This window comes from Amia ocellicauda, chromosome 2 (assembly GCF_036373705.1).
Source record: "Amia ocellicauda isolate fAmiCal2 chromosome 2, fAmiCal2.hap1, whole genome shotgun sequence".
NCBI classification, from domain to species: domain Eukaryota; kingdom Metazoa; phylum Chordata; class Actinopteri; order Amiiformes; family Amiidae; genus Amia; species Amia ocellicauda.
In genome coordinates this window covers 14043200-14061276 of record NC_089851.1, presented here as the reverse complement: position 1 = coordinate 14061276, position 18077 = coordinate 14043200, and the positions used below count along the sequence as shown (strand labels likewise).

Below are 18077 nucleotides of genomic sequence, written 5' to 3'. Positions count from 1 at the left end.
AAAGAAAACTGAAATAATACTTTTTTTGTTTCAATAATATTATTTTTAGAGAACAATGTTACATCAAACATAAAATCACTTAAATTCTACACTGTAATATGTATCAACATGTAGGCTACACTGTAGGAAATATGGATGTGAAAACGAATTAACAAGCTTAAACATTGTACACATTTCATTTCATTCCTGTGTTGATCTCAAACATATAATACTTTTGGTCCAACCGGTGATTTCCAAAATTAGCTTTTTTTTGCACCTGGAATATCACAATTTTTCAAAAGCAATTCCCCCATCAAAGTGGTGTGATATTATGCATGGCTTAGCATCACTGACAAGAATGGGCTTCCATCTGAGGCTGTATAGACATTCTCTTTGGGCACAATATCTTGGCAAAGGCTCGCCTGAAACTGCTGTGGCAGAGAGGATATAAAAATGGGTTTATAGCCGAATTTAACCACAGCAGCCAAAACGTGATTTCGTACCAGTGGTGCTCGACACAGCTGCCACCGCAGGCTGCCCGGATGATCATCAGAAGAGTATACGGAGCCCAGCAGATGCCAAAAATGCAAACAATGATAGCTAGAGACTTGGCAATTTTCTTGTCTCGGGACAACCGAGAATGTTGTGTGATTTTGTTAGACAGACTTTCCCGTCTTGCCTCTGATGACAAAGGATTGACATTAATACACCTCAAGTTGCTTGACATCGCCTTCTTTTTTAACACAAAGGAAGCATTGCTTGGGCAGCTGGAAGATGGTGAAATGTCTGCGTCTGCTATGGCCTCCGTTCCAGTCGCTTTGCCACTTGAGGACGTTTTGCATGTTTTCACAAAGAACACAGAACTCAGCTGGTCTTCATCTCGCTGGGCTGCCATTTGTCCATTTCTTTCCTTCATTAAGTTGATTCTGCTTTTGTTGCGTTTCTGTATGTTTACGTAGATACTCAAATTGAAGTAGGCCACAGAGATGAACGGACAGAAGAACTCGAAAGTTGAAGCACAAAGCAAGAAGTACCAGGTGTAATAAAACTCTGCAAAACACTCTTCGTTGGGAACGTTGCTTTTTCCAACCACAGACTCCCAGAAGATGATGGCTGGGCCGTACAAGAGGAATGCTAACACCCACACTGCGATCATCTTGCCAATGGCATGCTTGGTCATGCTTTGCTGGGCTCTGTATGTAACCTAAAATGTAAAACAAAGGTACAAATCAAAATACTGTGAAGTATTCTTTCTGTCAGTTTATTTCAACAAAGCATGCACTGAGGATAATGTAATAAGCAAAGAAATATAATACAATTAAACAAATTTAAGAAAATTTAGGAGTGTATTGTGGAATTCCACAGTGAGGAAAAGTCTGCTGCCTATACCCTCTCATACCACTACAATATACATGCTGTCAGGTAAAAATTGGAGAACTAGTGTCACCATACTAACACTTAATCAAAGAATATAGTAAAAAAACCTAAATATTAAAATACTATCCAGACATGTATAGGCTTCCACCTTTTTCCACACTGATACTGTTTCTGATTGCATAGGGAACAATGAGGTGTGGACATTTTTATTAATTATGGCCTATTCAAAGAACAGATGTTACATTACAATAGATTCATTAACATTTTCAGAATTAAAACTTGCCATTTCATTATGTGTCCGATTCTGTCCTTGCATTATCATAGATGTAAAAGCAATCAATGGACTCTTATGTAAAAACTGACATCACATGACAGTAAGGGTCGTCATTATTTTTATTGATTTACAATTACCATTTCCATATCAGAAAAATGATATGCATGTGAATTACGATTCATGAAGCTGATTTCTGCTATATGGATATAATTTTATGTTAAATACATTTAAATTGGCTCACTGATCCATGCAAACCTAATGAGAAATGTATAATTTATGGTATTCTTAATTTTAACCCTCTTCTAAATCTCACCAGCTGGCAGCAGAGATGTTTAAAGAAAAACTGTATGTATCAAGATTCAACCTTTTCATATTTAAGTATTATTGTGATATTTTAAATGTAGGTTTTGTGTTAAAGTTATATGCTGTAACATAATATTGTTGTCCATTCATTAACAAAAATAGCTAAAGCAAAACACCGTGCACTCCTTTAACACCTCAGCCCCAGAACATTTACACAAAGTCTCATCAGTTACCTCTTCTATTAAATGAATAAATGGTAAAAGTACAGAACAACAACAATAACATAAATATGCCCATTTATTATTCAACTATACTTAAGATAAAGAGGTTTATAATAGAGAAGACAGCCCCGATCAGGTCACTCACTTCTGTCCAATAAAGATTAAAGCCCAGTCTCTAACACACACACCTAGAGTTTGTTGCTTCAAACAAGTGGTGGAGTTCGACAGTGTCCCAAATGAAACAAGCAGAGCAAAACATCAATACTACTACTCACACCAGTTCACAATCAGAGTTGCATAATATTTGTATTTATTAAAGATCAGTCAATGCCTAAATATATAAAATTAAGAAAACTAGTAACTAACTTAACCATCAACAAGGCCTTTTCAATAAATTCAGTTAAATTGTTACAGTCTATTTGTCAGTCCATAACCTCAATGGTTTAATGGAGAGCCTGTCCTATGAGACTTCACATCAGCTACTAACAAAATCTGAAATATCTCTTAATAATGAAGGACAATTGTGACCATTCGGTAATTGATTCATTTATCTTTTCTATGACAAACACATATTTAGCATCTGCACAAAATGACGTTTGATTTCGTCTAGAGGCTTGTGTGATCTCTCTCATACACAAATACATGTAAAGCTGCTGTGATTTAATTAAAAACGCTGTGCACATGACCTGAGGTAGTGCCTGCCCATTTTGTAAACCATACCAGCTAACTAATTCTCCACTCTGCTTAATAGTTAGAGATATTTTGGTTTTAATACAGCAATAAGAGACACCGTGGAATGCAGACATTTTAAATGATCTCAGCTTATTGTAAGGGCTTCAGAAATTCTTAACAGTCAACAGTCAAAATGTTACGTGTATTTTAAAAATGCAGACACAGGTCAGCCCAGAGTAAAGAATTGAAGATTGCGTCCCTTTTGCACAAAAATAATTTACATACACAATATATTTAAAAATACCATTGACAGTTTATTTATTACTATTGTAGTTGTGTGTGGTTCATGACTTTTGTGTGCTAGTGGTTTGAAACTGCAACGTGGCTACACTGGTCAAACAGATCTCCTTTAACTGATGGTCAGCTTAACTCCAGGCAGCAGATGTTATGAACAAATACAAACTTACAAACTCCCATAAACACACAACTAATGATTATAATCACAAGGATGAAAAGTGTCAATATAAACAAAATAAGTCATACAAAGGAAAATAATACAATTTAAATTTCCCCATCATAAAATATTGCTTTGCAATTGTGAGGTTAAATTGTCACTTTATGTTCAATTAAATAACCAGCTGATCGTCAGCTGGTTGTTTTCTGTAAGAATCAGTGTATCTTAGGGAACAGGTTCAAAATATTTTGGTTTGTGTATAAAACAATAATCATATTACTTTTACTGATGTTCTCTGAACACTGAACATATGCGATCAATTTCTTTCTGTAGGGATACGTGGAAACCATGGCAAAACATGAAACACATGGAAAAAGAAAATATGAAAAGTAATTATGAATTCAATGGCTTGGAGAGTTCAATTCCAGGATCAGCATGTCTTGTTTTCAGATATATGGTCACTGAGACACCTGTAGCCCGAAAAAAAAACAATAAAATACACCTCATACTGAGGGCTGTCTTCTTAAAGTAATGGAGAATTTACACCTTTAACTGGTAAAGACATATATAGGAAGACATGCAATACTTCAAAATAAAATCAATTTATAACTTAAACAAATTTAAATTTAACAAATATAAAGAGTTAACAGGGGTTGGTCAAATCTGGGGGTAAACGATTGCACAAACCTGGATGATAACATGGCAGTGGCAAGATCCAGTAAATAACATACACTGCTTAGAGACATGCATGTATTATTATAATAATAATTGGAAAAAAAAATCATCATCATGGTGTGGAGGCAGGAGTTGAACCTGAGAGTGCAATAGAGTGTGAGCTGGAGAGACAGAGAGAAAATGAATTGAACAACAGAAAGAAACTGGATGTATGGACCTTGTTTTGAATACGGATTTGCAATTTGGACATGCTGCTACTGTGTTGTGTTTATTATTTGTATAGAGAGGGACCTCTTTTCAGTGTTTAGTTTAGGCTCAAGAGGAGCTAGGGTATTTTTTTTGTTTTGAGCACCTGCACACTGTGCATAAATAAAAAGCACGACTTTTGCACCATAGCCCTGCCTATTGTTTCCTGAGCCCTGCATTTAGAGCCCAGATGCTGTTTCCAACCCCACACTATGTTTATAGCAATGTAAACCTTTTTGAAGCAAATTAACAATATGCATACCTTTTGTAATTTTATTACAGAACAATTTATTTTATAGCTTAATTTCCCTTTTCAGAGAAGTATTGGCACCACGCTGTTTACCAAGATGTTTTGAACAGTGCCTGGGTGCTTAATTAGGACAGCATGGCTGAGGCTGATGCAGCTCATATTCTGTGTTGTTTGTTTTGGTTATTGTATGATTCATTAGTAGCAGCATGACTGACATTTTTTAATAAAGGGTGTCTTGCAACCTGTGTGAGCAAAGTGCTACAAGATTGATTATACAACAAAAACTAAATGAAAGACGGCTACTTAAGAAGTAAAGAAAGCTTTGCACCAGCTGAGCATAGTATAGCATTGAGTATTATGTGCTCTACCTTAACTTTTCTCAGAATTGTTTTAAATTCTGATTTCCGATTGCCTGAATTCAGTCATTTTCTTTGTACTCATCACACAGCGTAAAGGTCATATAAACCTTTCATTATTTCTTGCCTTCAAACTTACACATCATTATAACTCTTTAGAATCCGGTCATTTGAATCTTATCACCCTGAGAGAAGCCTCCTTGATCCTTTGATGCCCTGAACCTCAACATTTAACTGTCATTACTTTTATTTTATTTTTGTAATGTGACATTCAACACGTCAGGAAGTCAGATTTAATGCTTAACTGAAATAATTTGATCATTTATGACAATTTGTCTATCATACCAACAAAACTTAACTAAAATCCATTTGTACAAAATGTTTTGTTTTGTTTTAATGTAGACCGAAATAAGTGAAAACATCTTGGGGAGACCTTCAGCCACCAGTGGATTGACTAAGGCTGACACCGATGTTGATGATGATGTATATCAGAAATTGGTCATACTTTACAATCATGACTGCCATTTTCTAATGCATTACTGTATGACTACCACAGCAATAACACCTGCATATCTCATGCAATTCCTCCGAGTTCTGTTATTGATCACATGTATAACAGTTATGGTTAGGTCTGAGTGCCAAATTATGTATCCATATTTATATTCTGCTTATTCGTTTAGAGTAAATGTATTTTTACAAAATGTGCTGACAACAAAAAGGTTGCTGCATAATTGCAAATTGCTTTCATGCTTCAGCAAACAAACCTCTTTCATACAGTAGTTTAAAGAGTATTATTTGCTGTAGAGGTTCAAAAAGATGGTTATGATAATGCACACAAAGACTTTGGAAATCATGATCCATCTAAAAAATGTGTACTGACACTTTTTTCATATAAAACACTTCTATACAAAAACCAAAGAAAAGTTACATAACTGGAACAAATTCACATACAGTGAGGGAAAAAAATATTTGATCCCCTGCTGATTTTGTACGTTTGCCCACTGACAAAGAAATGATCAGTCTATAATTTTAATGGTAGGTGTATTTTAACAGTGAGAGACAGAATAACAACAAAAAAATCCAGAAAAACACATTTCAATAAAGTTATACATTGATTTGCATGTTAATGAGGGAAATAAGTATTTGATCCCCTATCAATCAGCAAGATTTCTGGCTCCCAGGTGTCTTTTATACAGGTAACAAGCTGAGATTAGGAGCAGTCTCTTAAAGGCTGGAATGGGCTACAAGACCATCGCCAAGCAGCTTGGTGAGAAGGTGACAACAGTTGGTGCGATTATTCGCAAATGGAAGAAACACAAAATAACTGACAGTCTCCCTCGGTCTGGGGCTCCATGGAAGATCTCACCTCGTGGAGTTTCAATGATCATGAGAACGGTGAGGAATCAGCCCAGAACTACACGGGAGGATCTTGTTAATGATCTCAAGGCAGCTGGGACCATAGTAACCAAGAAAACAATTGGTAACACACTACGCCGTGAAGGACTGAAATCCTGCAGCGCCCATAAGGTCCCCCTGCTCAAGAAAGCACATGTACCGCCCGTCTGAAGTTTGCCAATGAACATCTGAATGATTCAGAGGAGAACTGGGTGAAAATGTTGTGGTCGGATGAGACCAAAATCGAGCTCTTTGGCAACTCAACTCGCCGTGTTTGGAGGAGGAGGAATGCTGCCTATGACCCCAAGAACACCATCCCTGTACCATGTACCGTCAAACATGGAGGTGGAAACATTATGCTTTGGGGGTGTTTTTCTGCTAAGGGGACAGGACAACTGCACCGCATCAAAGGGACGATGGACGGGGCCATGTACCGTCAAATCTTGGGTGAGAACCTCCTTCCCTCAGCCAGGGCATTGAAAATGGGTCGTGGATGGGTATTCCAGCATGACAATGACCCAAAACACACAGCCAAGGCAACAAAGGAGTGGCTCAAGAAGAAGCACATTAAGGTCCTGGAGTGGCCTAGCCAGTCTCCAGACCTTAATCCCATAGAAAATCTGTGGAGGGAGCTGAAGGTTCGAGTTGCCAAACGTCAGCCTCGAAACCTTAATGACTTGGAGAGGATCTGCAAAGAGGAGTGGGACAAAATCCCTCCTGAGATGTGTGCAAACCTGGTGGCCAACTACAAGAAACGTCTGACCTCTGTGATTGCCAACAAGGGTTTTGCCACCAAGTACTACGTCGAAGGGGTCAAATACTTATTTCCCTCATTAACATGCAAATCAATTTATAACTTTTTTATAATGCGTTTTTCTGGATTTGTTTGTTGTTATTCTGTCTCTCACTGTTAAAATACACCTACCATTAAAATTATAGACTGATCATTTCTTTGTCAGTGGGCAAACGTACAAAATCAGCAGGGGATCAAATACCTTTTTCCCCTCACTGTATAGTTTGTACCAGTATTGGTACATTATATGTAATATCACTCTGCTTCAAAAAATGACTGGCCTGGTATAGTTTTATACTTAGAAACACAATTGAATTGCTATAGCCTGCTTAAGCCACTGCTGTGGTTTTTGAAGGCAGATTGTATACAGTTTTCACTCACTGGACCTCAGGTTTCTATTGTCACTGTACAGCCTATGGATTTTCAGTACTAACTAGTCAGTGGGTGATGTATTCTAATGATATCCATTTATATCATACAGGTTATAAGTATTGTTCCTTTGGGCAGTCGCATAGACATGAAGAAAGTGCTACAAGGAAGCCTGTTTGTTGTTCAATATAAAGCATATTCTCTGTATGGTAGCATTAACTATGATACTCTGTAGTGTGAAGTTTCCTCACCAGAGGGATTGTTTGAGGTTTTTTAATGATAACATGAGACACATATGAAAGTGTCATTCTCATACCTGTTGCATTAGATTTGAGATGGATGTTAAATATATAGCCTATATATGTATATGTAGTGGAATACAGTGAACAGAGCCATGAAAGGCACATACACACATTGAGGTGATTTTATTCAATGCTCTCCTGGTGAAGGATCCTAAATGTGACAATCAACAAATATGTATTCATAGGCAGCTTGTTGTGTGATTTCTGAGGCCTATAAGCCTATAAGTGGAGTTTAAAATGTGCAGTGAACCATCTGTTCAGTCACAATATAATCAACTGCAGGGAGTTATGCTCTCTTGCACTATTGTCTTATTGCCTATACTTTCCTCCAGCTCCCAGTGTCTTTGTGCTATATTGACCTGGCCTATAGCTAGAGCTGTCAACGTAATCATTGTAGCAAAATGCTAAGGCTAAAGTTTCAATGTTGCAGAATTTAAGTACAGGTAATTATTATTATGACCGCTTGTTGGCTGGTATTTGAGTATTATTAACCTGCACAGATGGACTCGTTTGAGCTGCCAAGTCTCTCACAATATGGCAAGAGTGTTAATGACCCAAGTGAAAAATGTACGACGACAGGGACTCATCATTAGTGTTGCTGTGGAAGTGAGATGATTATTATATGGCTTGACCATTTTCAGGATGGAAATGAATACTGTAATAATACTGTAAGGGATTCTGGAGGTTACTTTTTACTTGCCTATCCCACTGATCGCTTGAATTTGTTGACTGCCACTATCATTATACAGGGAAAAGTTTATTGATTGTATTTCATGTGAAAATTAACAAATTATGAACTGAAAGTCAAATGAAAGAATGGAGCTTTTAAAGACCTCCCTGCGTTCCATTCTCTTTGAAAACCAATAGGATTTCATACATAGCATCCTAGCTGAAATTGTTAAAGACCCCATTATATACTGGTGTTCTCATTAGTGCTTGCCCCGACTGACTGCCAAGCCTACTTGGCAGGATTCATTTCTTGCTGGGAAATTTGAAATAAAATAAATAGTAATATATGTGACCCTCAACCACAAAAAAAGACATTTGTTTTACTCTTCAACAGCAAATTCTCACCCTCCTGATGGCAACAAAAATACGTAAATGAAATGAAGATCTGAGCAATCTGATCAATAGAGCATTCACACTATGTGTCATTGTTGCCCCACTGAGTGATGTATGATCAGAGTTCTTCAAATGACCAAACAGTCCTTATTATAAACTAAAGAAATAAAGTAAAGAAATATCAAGCATCATATATAGTGTAAATGCTGTATTTAAAACCTAGAAGCTCAATTAGTAGGAAAAAAAGAGCCCCTTATTATAAAACTGTCAGACAAATGGAACAAACTGTAGACTAACCCCAAGAAACAAGGGACATTAAAGAAGTGTTTGTGTTCATTAGTGCTGAGAAATTGCTCAACAACTTTTCTAAAGGTATTACATTATTTTGGTAAAAGTAATCAGCTGTAGGTTGCAGAACATACTGAGGGCACCTTGCATTAAAATATGATCAGATAATTTCACAATGAAATGAGGATTTATGATACTCAGAATTAGAGCATACATTGCACACATACTACCATACTACCAACATACTACCCAGGAGTTTAAACCAGGATTTTTTGTTTCATAATGAAGCAGCGTAGTTTGTAAAAATAAATGAGCAAAACAAATTATTTAAATGTCTAATTTTTGTTAAGTGTACACTGTTCTCTATTGATTTTTTATAGCTTAGAAATTTCTCTTGAAATGAAATGAGGAAATTACTTTCATACTTTACTTCATCTGTTGCAGTGTCCTCCTTCTATCAGTTATATTGTATTACATCTCATTACAGTTGTCTTTTTAGTATTTTTTATTTAGGATACAATATTGAATGTCTACAGCATTTTCAGATACAGGAATTATTAATAATAAAAAACAAACTTCCTGTATTTCACAGTGAAAAACTGAAAAAGTAATCAAAGATAATTCTCCAAAACTTTATATATGTTTTAGGATGTTGGTACATTAAGTTACTAACTACATTCTTTAATAAAGTGAACCTTTTATGAACCCTTTCACAATATGCTCACTGCAATGTTTAGACCTACATTCAAGTCTCGGTTCTGCATTTCCCTGGGCACTACCTGCAAACTCCAAGATGACCACACTGCATGATTTCAAATAGGTTGAATTAAGCTTCCTTTCCATCTTGTATCACAATATAACCATTACAGCATGCTGCACTGTCAATGTTATTGCAAAACAACAGCAAGATGTTGTTGTGATAAAAGCCTAGAAGCAGATTCAATAGGGTTTACAAGTTCTCATCTGATATTTTAGAAACTCTGGTGTCTGTGGCATGCTCTCATCAAAATTCATTAAGTCACACTTTTCAGCAGGCAATCTTTGTTATAACATAGCTGAGGCCCAGACATAATAGACCTGGATTTATTCAAAGCAATAAGATAAAAAAAAAAAATCAGATAGCAGACTTTATACTGCTGGTATTGACGGAAATCAAATCCCTTGAACAAGTAAACATATGAGTCATCAGCACTAATAACAATTTAATGCCATGCTTTCACACATTTACAGTTGTCTTCCATTGTGCAATCCATTCAAACATAAGAGGTGGCCAAGCTAAGGTTTATCACAGTCCCTACAGAGACTAGAAACACAGGCAACACTTCAACAGGTCTACATTTGATAGAACATGGAAAACAGCCAATATCCACTGCCACCTTGGAAATGAATAAATAAATACAATGCCAAAGCACAAATATTTTCATTTTGGCACAAGTCAGCATATGTGTGCTAGTAACGCACCAGTACACCAGCCACATTGATAGTGCAAAAGTACAGCAAGTGAAACTAAAGCAACATGAGATAATGAATTTGATCAAAAGAGGTACAAGTTTCCTGAAATTTAATTAAGAATGGCTGTGTTAGCCAGGAATATTAATGTCACTGTCATTAACAGAAGTAAGAACATCAGGGATAAGTATGAAGTAGATACTACAAATGCAATATTATTATTTTTAATTAAAATGTCTCATGTCGGATGTAAAATTGCTGTTCAGATCTTTGAATATTTAATAACCTTGTATAAGTAGTTTTTATCCCTTTGCCCGTGATTCCTAAAATGGACATCAGGGGCATGATATAGATACAGATTACATAAATAAATAGAAACTTGCATTCAGAAACAGTAAAAGTTATATCTTCATATTTTGTATTTCTTGGTTAGTAAAAAATAAATAAATGGATACATAAAGTACATAAGACTTTGATAAAGTCATAATTTCATTCAGCAGAAGTTGCATTCATAATTTGGGATACGAGTTAATATATGCAATACATGCATATAAGTTACTTTTCAAAAAGATATGTATGTGAAAGATATGTATATAAAAAATGGGGGGAATGTGATAATTATACTCACAGCTCTAGTTACAGAGAGGAAGCGATCATAACTTATCAGTACAATATTGAAGGCTGAAGCAGTACACAGGAGGTAATCTATAACCAGCCAGAGTTTACAGAGACCTCTCCCAAACATCCATCTTCCTGTCAGAACATAAGGAATGTAGACTGGGATGCAAAAGGCACCTGAAAAGTAGATAATAATGAGCTATTAGAACAGCTGAACTTCAAATGTCATTAAACAACAATATTGTATTTTAAAATCAGGCTTCAAAAGACAACTATTAAAATCAGTTTGGTAGAAATCATAAACCATTACTGTATACATAGAACTCCAAACACATTATTGACTTTGCACAATGGAGAAGTGATTTAGCTGTTCAGCTAATTAAAAACAATTTGGTAAATGTTTTTGTTTTGAAGTGCCCTCTTGTTCATCAAGGGAGCTTTGTGATTTACTAAAAGTTGTTGGGATAAAACTATTTAGTTCAAGTCATTACCACAATAAGTCTACTTATACATTGCAAATGAACCCTCTTGATTTGCAAATACTATAAAACTTACAGTTAATGATTGAACACAGTTTGGGTTAAAGAATAATAGTAAAGCCCCTAAGGTTAGATAATGCTTAATCTCAATAAAGAAAACTATTATAACCTAATGAAGCAAACCATATAAGTATAACTATGATAACAAAATACTTTCCCATCTCCCCTAGGATTGTGGCATGATATAGACATTTTTTATTTACACATGCATTTAGTAAACATCTTTGAAATGATTACAGTTGTAGTCAATATGTAAGAATCTTGTATCTTCTTATATAGCCAGTCTCTTTACAATGAACACATTTTCAAAACAATTGCCTCACATTTGTTAACTAGATATGCTTAGTATATTGACATTTTCCTCCAGTCACAGAAAGTCATTTTCAAAGTCATATTCTCTAAACATCTATTACCAGAGCTACACAATGCGTGTACAATACTGGTATTAATGTAATGTGGCTCGTATACTGCACATTTGAGACAATAGAGGAAATGAAGAACTGAGCAATTAGCCTAGATCAATCTCAGATTCACATGATTTGTCATTGTTGCTCAGTTCCATGGAGTGAGTGATACACTGTTTATCATCAGAGTTCTTCAAATTATCAAACAGTCCTTATTATAAACTACAGAAGTAAAGAAACATCATATAGATTATATTGTAAATGCTGTATTTAAAACCTAGAAGCCCAATTAGTAGGACAAAAGAGCCCCTTATTATAAAACTGTCAGACAAATGGAACACAATGTAGACTAACCCCAAGAAACAAGGGACATTAAATAAGTGTTTGAGTTCATTAGTGCTGAGAAATTGCTCAACAGCTCTTCTAAACATACACAATTATGTTGGTAAAAGTAATCAGCTGTAGATTGCAGAACATACTGAGGGAACCTTGCATTAAAATACGACCAGATAATTTCACAATTAATTGATGATTTATGACAGAGCCAGCCCTAGACTTTTGGGGGCCATAGGCGAGATTTGATTGTGGGGGGCCCCCACCTCACCGCAAAACATTTTAGTGGTGCCCATCTTTATGGTGGAGAGAAAATGTTTCGGTAAAACAAAGAGACACAAACATTTGAATAGTGCACATCACAGAACATGTATTGCATTTTAACATCCACTGAAATAGATTTAGTAATACATACACATTTAAATAGTACACTGTGCACATTGAAATAACAGCAATAACTAATAAAGAGTTTAGGTAAAAAAACACCCATGCCATAACAAGTACTGAAAATACTATATTACACATTAAAACACAACATTTACTTAAAAAAATACAATGCTATCAAAAATCATTAGCTGACAACTGGCAAACTACTGTAGTATTTACTACTATCTATCAAAGTGATCACATCACCAACATTTTCAAAAATTAGATTATTACTTAATCTGATTGAGCTGGATTATTGCTTAATATAATAGTTCATTGCTCACAAAATTACGACATTTTAAAGTCCCACTACTTGGAATAAACATCCATAAACTCCTCAGCAATATACACTTACAGTATATCCATCATATTTACATGAAATTCACCATACATATCTATTCATATCTACACACTATGCTCGAATCACAGATAAACTGACCATGTAAACCCGAGAGGGAGAGAGAGGGGCACTCTCGGGTTTACATGGTCAGTTTATTGCACTAGAGAGGATCTGTTTACCCGTAGCAATGCAAAGGGCAAAGGAGTGTCTATGCATTAGGCCTTGTTGTTTAATACTTTGTTTTAATGATCTTACTGAGTGGTTTTTCATGTCACTGATGGAGCTATAGTCATTAAAAGTTAGTATTACAACACGATGTACATGAACAGTACAAAACAGACCCACAATAATATAGAGAGCACAATGATAATAGGAAACAAAAGCGTTACGCATTGCAATTAACCATGAAACGCCCATCAGCACTTTAACTTGAAATCCACAATAAACAGACAAGTTACACTGATCAGCCATAACATTATGACCACCTGCCTAATATTGTGTAGGTCCCACTTTTGCCGCCAAAACAGCCCTGACCCGTTGAGGTATGGACTCCACTAGACCTCTGAAGGTGTGCTGTGGTATCTGGCACCAAGACGTTAGCAGCAGATCCTTTAAGTCCTGTAAGTTGAGAGGTGGGGCCTCCATGGATCGGACTTGTTTGTCCAGCACATCCCACAGATGCTCGATTGGATTGAGATCTGGGGAATTTGGAGGCCAAGTCAACACCTTGAACTCATGATTCATCAGACCAGGCCACCTTCTTCCATTGCTCCGTGGTCCAGTTCTGATGCTCACGTGCCCATTGTAGGCACTTTTGGCAGTGGACAGGGGTCAGCATGGGCACCCTGACTGGTCTGCGGCTACGCAGCCCCATACGCAACAATCTGTGATGCACTGTGTGTTCTGACACCTTTCTATCAGAACCAACATTACATCACCTTTGAGGACAAAATGTTCACTTGCTGTCTAATATATCCCACCCACTGACAGGTGCCATGATAACGAGATTATCAGTGTTATTCACTTCACCTGTCAGTGATTATAATGATATGGCTGATCGGTGTATATTGCAATTTTAAAATGTGACCATTCTGGATATATTATTTCAAACTAGCGTTTGCACATAAACTGCTCACTGTTATCACACTGCAGCAGCATTGAGAACGAGACAGCAAGTCATTCATTCTGTCATTGCTCCTTAACATTTGGTTGGCTAGTTATCTGCTTACATGGTATGTTGCATTGATTTCAAAGCTAACTATTGATTCCGTTTGAAAAATTGTTCAATAATAGTTAGCTTGTTGCATGCATTGAGGTCACACACAAGCATAACTCGACAGGTGAGGTTAAATTATGTATAACAGCCGATACGTGCCTCTACCTTGTGCCTTCTTGTCCTCGTCCTTTGTTCTGCCCTCTCTTTTAAAAGATGCTCTCTCTCTCTCTCTCTCTCTCTCTCTCTCTCTCTCTCTCTCTCTCCACCTCCGGGCCTCACCCGCCCCTCAGCACTAGTGCATGTTTTTAGGTGCACTCACGCTACATCTCTGTCATGCCGCTTGTAGCTGACACACTGTGCCCAGTGCAAAAGCGCTCGGTTGGATTTAAATTTGTTTTAAATATTATTTATGTCATACTTTAGGTCCCTTTGATATTATGGGGCCCTAGTTCGCCTGTACATCAGGGCAGTCCTGGGCGGGCCCCTTGCGTAATTTGCGGGGCCCTACGCAACTTGCGTAGCGAGCGTACAGGGCCGCCCGGCTCTGATTTATGATACTAAGAATGAAAGCTTACTTTCCACACTAAAAAAGCATTAGTAGCAGCAGTGCTGAAATATGCTAAACAAGATCTTAAACCAATGTATAGTTTCATAATGAAGTTCTATCCCAGTAGGGGCTATTCATCCAATTAAAGTCCTTGATTAACTTGAATATGAACCTTGCAGTGAAAACAGAAGGCAGAAATTAAACACTGGTACAAAGTTAGTTATGTTTCTATTCATTTTTAAATTTGTACATTTGAATATAATACCCTCCCCTGATTGTGTCTGAAAATGTTAAATATATTTATTAAAAAATAACTTAAACTAAAGATTAAAAAGGGTAATTTTCTCTCAGCATGCAGTTTGCATATAATTAAATCAAAACAGGTAACTCAGTTATTGGTATATTTATATAGATGTAATACAAGCAATATGTTGCTTGAAGTAGGATTGTTGTTTGATAATTTCCCCAATTAGTTCTTTATCTTTCATCCATTGCTCTGCACTTGTGGCTGACAGAGCCTGCTCCCTATCGCAGGACAGGGGCATTACCTGCATCTGTGGGGGCGAGTCAGGACTGGATATTAATCCTGGAAGAATGGATCAATTGAACACTGTAACACATTATCTGTGATTACCCAGGCTAACTGTTCTATGATTGCTTTGAGGTCCAAAACTCTTGTCCACAATAAAAGCATGAATGACCAGTGTGTTCCCATTGTTACAACCACAATAGTGGCCAATAGTGACCATATATTTATATAATGCTTCAAATTAAACATTTATCAATGTGTAATTCAGAGCATTGAAGAAAACGCACACAGTGGTCTATATCATAGTATGTCCCACTTTAGTATTTATTTAAATTGCATATATTTAAATATATGTGATCACAGAAGGCTGTAAAATGTATTTCCTAATGTCTTCATTTCGTTCAATCTGCTGAATCCTGTTTCTGCTATGCATACAGCTGTAAGGTATTGCAATTCCAACTGCAACTCCGAGATGGTACAGCAGTGAATGGCTATTGAACTAGGTATGTGTGGTGGTTTGTACTATGAATCTGATTTACTTAAATTGTGAAATCAAATCCTTTAATTTAAGTCAGAATTTAGCCTGGAATTATTTGATTATTTCAAATCTACACTACATAATAATGAATATATGACCATTTTAATTAAGAGATAATAGACCTTAAACCCAAATAATGCCACCTCAATGTGAAATGAAAGTTTGATAATAAAATCAGGATTACTGTGACTTCTAATTTGTAAAGAAACTGGCAAAAAATGAATCCACAAATATATAGTAAGAGGTCAATAATGAAAGGTTACATTTTTTGCCAATTTTACACAGATATTTAATTAACTCAGCAGTCTGATTTTAATATATATTAATTTTGAATAATTTTGCAAGAGCAATGAGCTATATGCATTATTAAAAAGCTCATGGGCGATTTATATTTGATAAAGGATGGTATTTGACTCTCCAGATTGATAGAAGATTATCTTCTGATATAAGGTAGCTTGTCCTTCTGGAATAAAATACCAACATGTTGGAAATGGAGAGGAGAGGATGCAGTACATACTGATTCATTGTCTTTGACCTGTTATGTCAGGGGACAACCTCACAAAACTATCCGTAATATATTTAATAGATCGATAAATCAATAAATACATACCTCTGACTGTCTTAATACACAAATAAAATGAAACACCATTAATCCAACCTTTTCTAAAATCCATGTACCCAGTTAAAATAATGAGAATGGTTGCACTTTTATTACCAATACATTAAAGGTTTATATACCCGTGTTCATGATATTACACAATTAAATGCACAGTAATGGTCTCAATTGGAGAATCATCATACACAGGTCTCAGTGTGTAGCAACAAGTCATTTAGGAATTTAACTCTGACTAATTGAGGTACATAAGAGATTCACACAATAACTACATTCCAGTTGCTGACACTTTAGTACACAAAATATTTAAGCATAGCTCACAAAATGATGGTAGCTATGGCAAAATGATCTCTACAGCCTGTTTGGGCTGGAAGTGGATACAGTGCTTTCTGTAAATTGTGTTTTGCACTTATGTTGTAAGTCGCCCTGGATAAGGGCGTCTGCCAAGAAATAATAATAATAATAATAATAATAATAATAATAATAATAATAGATTGGTTTCGAGTCATTCATCCAATGCAAACCTTCTTATAAACGGTTGTCCTTGCACAACAGATTCATAAAACCAGAAATGTCCACAATCTGGACTTACACTTTCTTGTTCGAAGTTGTAACTCCTTTCTAACACTTTTTCCGTATAAAGGAGTTTCCAGTGATGTGGTTATTAAATCCTGTTCTGGATATTCTATTATATATTATTGGACTTTAAAAAGGGGTTACAGTTGATACACACATTACTTTGTTAAAGTGAAGACCTGATGAATACATTTTGACTTTGTATCGATTCAATCCTTAGTGATACCAGTGTTGGACTACGGAGGGATGAGACCTAATACTTACCCACTAGGAAATCTGAGATCGCCAGGTTCAGGAAGAAATAATTGCTTTGATTCCTGAGGCTCTTGTCCACAACGAAAGCCAGAATGACCAGTGCGTTCCCCAGCACCGTGACGACCACAAGAGTGACCATCAGCACCGCCAGCATCACCATCATAGAGCCGGAGAAAGCAGCCGCGGCGCCGCTGATCCTGGCGGAGTCGCGCAGTGTGCTGGAACCCGAGCTGGAGTTCAGTCCGGGGATATCCCCTCCCATAGTCTGCACAATTAATCAATTAATAAACAGCGCAAGTGCAATGTAGCGCGCCGATTCCCACAGCTTCATTCAATGTAATTGCTAGAAAGCAGCATTTACCACTTTAAATCAGGTGTTTCAATGGAAATCCCAGTGCAACTCGAATTGCCCAAGTCTCCTTCCACATGAAGCATCACAGATCAACAGCCTGCGCTCTGGAGCTCTTGACTTCGTGTACTATTATGAAAAAAGTATGACTTTCGCTCAGATCACATATGAACACACAGAATAACGCTGTAGTGATCCACTTGAAAAGTTTTCCCTCGTAAATGAAGTGAAACAATAAACGCATCTGGACTCAGGAGAGCCGAGCCGGCTTGCTGCGCTGTGACTCCTGATGAAATCAATCTGTCCTCTGGAGATGCGCGCAGTGCTCT

The 18077-nt window shown here is 36.6% G+C and overlaps 1 protein-coding gene across 1 annotated transcript; it reads right to left on the bottom strand.

The window, feature by feature from the left end:
- Positions 1-5: 5 nt before the first annotated feature.
- On the bottom strand, positions 6-17790 carry LOC136712558 (histamine H3 receptor). The gene is made up of 3 exons (XM_066689202.1): positions 17409-17790; positions 11094-11260; positions 6-1183 (listed from the first exon to the last, which is right to left on the bottom strand). Exons 1-3 carry the CDS (start codon positions 17659-17661, stop codon positions 326-328), a joined length of 1278 nt encoding a protein of 425 aa, XP_066545299.1. The 5' UTR covers positions 17662-17790; the 3' UTR covers positions 6-325.
- Between the last annotated feature and the right edge of the window lie 287 nt (positions 17791-18077).

Coding starts and splice junctions, on each gene's coding strand:
- LOC136712558 (XM_066689202.1), bottom strand. CDS start 17,661: ATGGGAGGGGATATCCCCGGACTGAACTCCAGCTCGGGTTCCAGCACA. Junction 11,261..17,408: donor GATCTCAGATTTCCTAGTGG/GTAAGTATTAGG, acceptor TCTACTTTTCAG/GTGCCTTTTGCATCCCAGTC. Junction 1,184..11,093: donor TCCTCTCTGTAACTAGAGCT/GTGAGTATAATT, acceptor TTTACATTTTAG/GTTACATACAGAGCCCAGCA.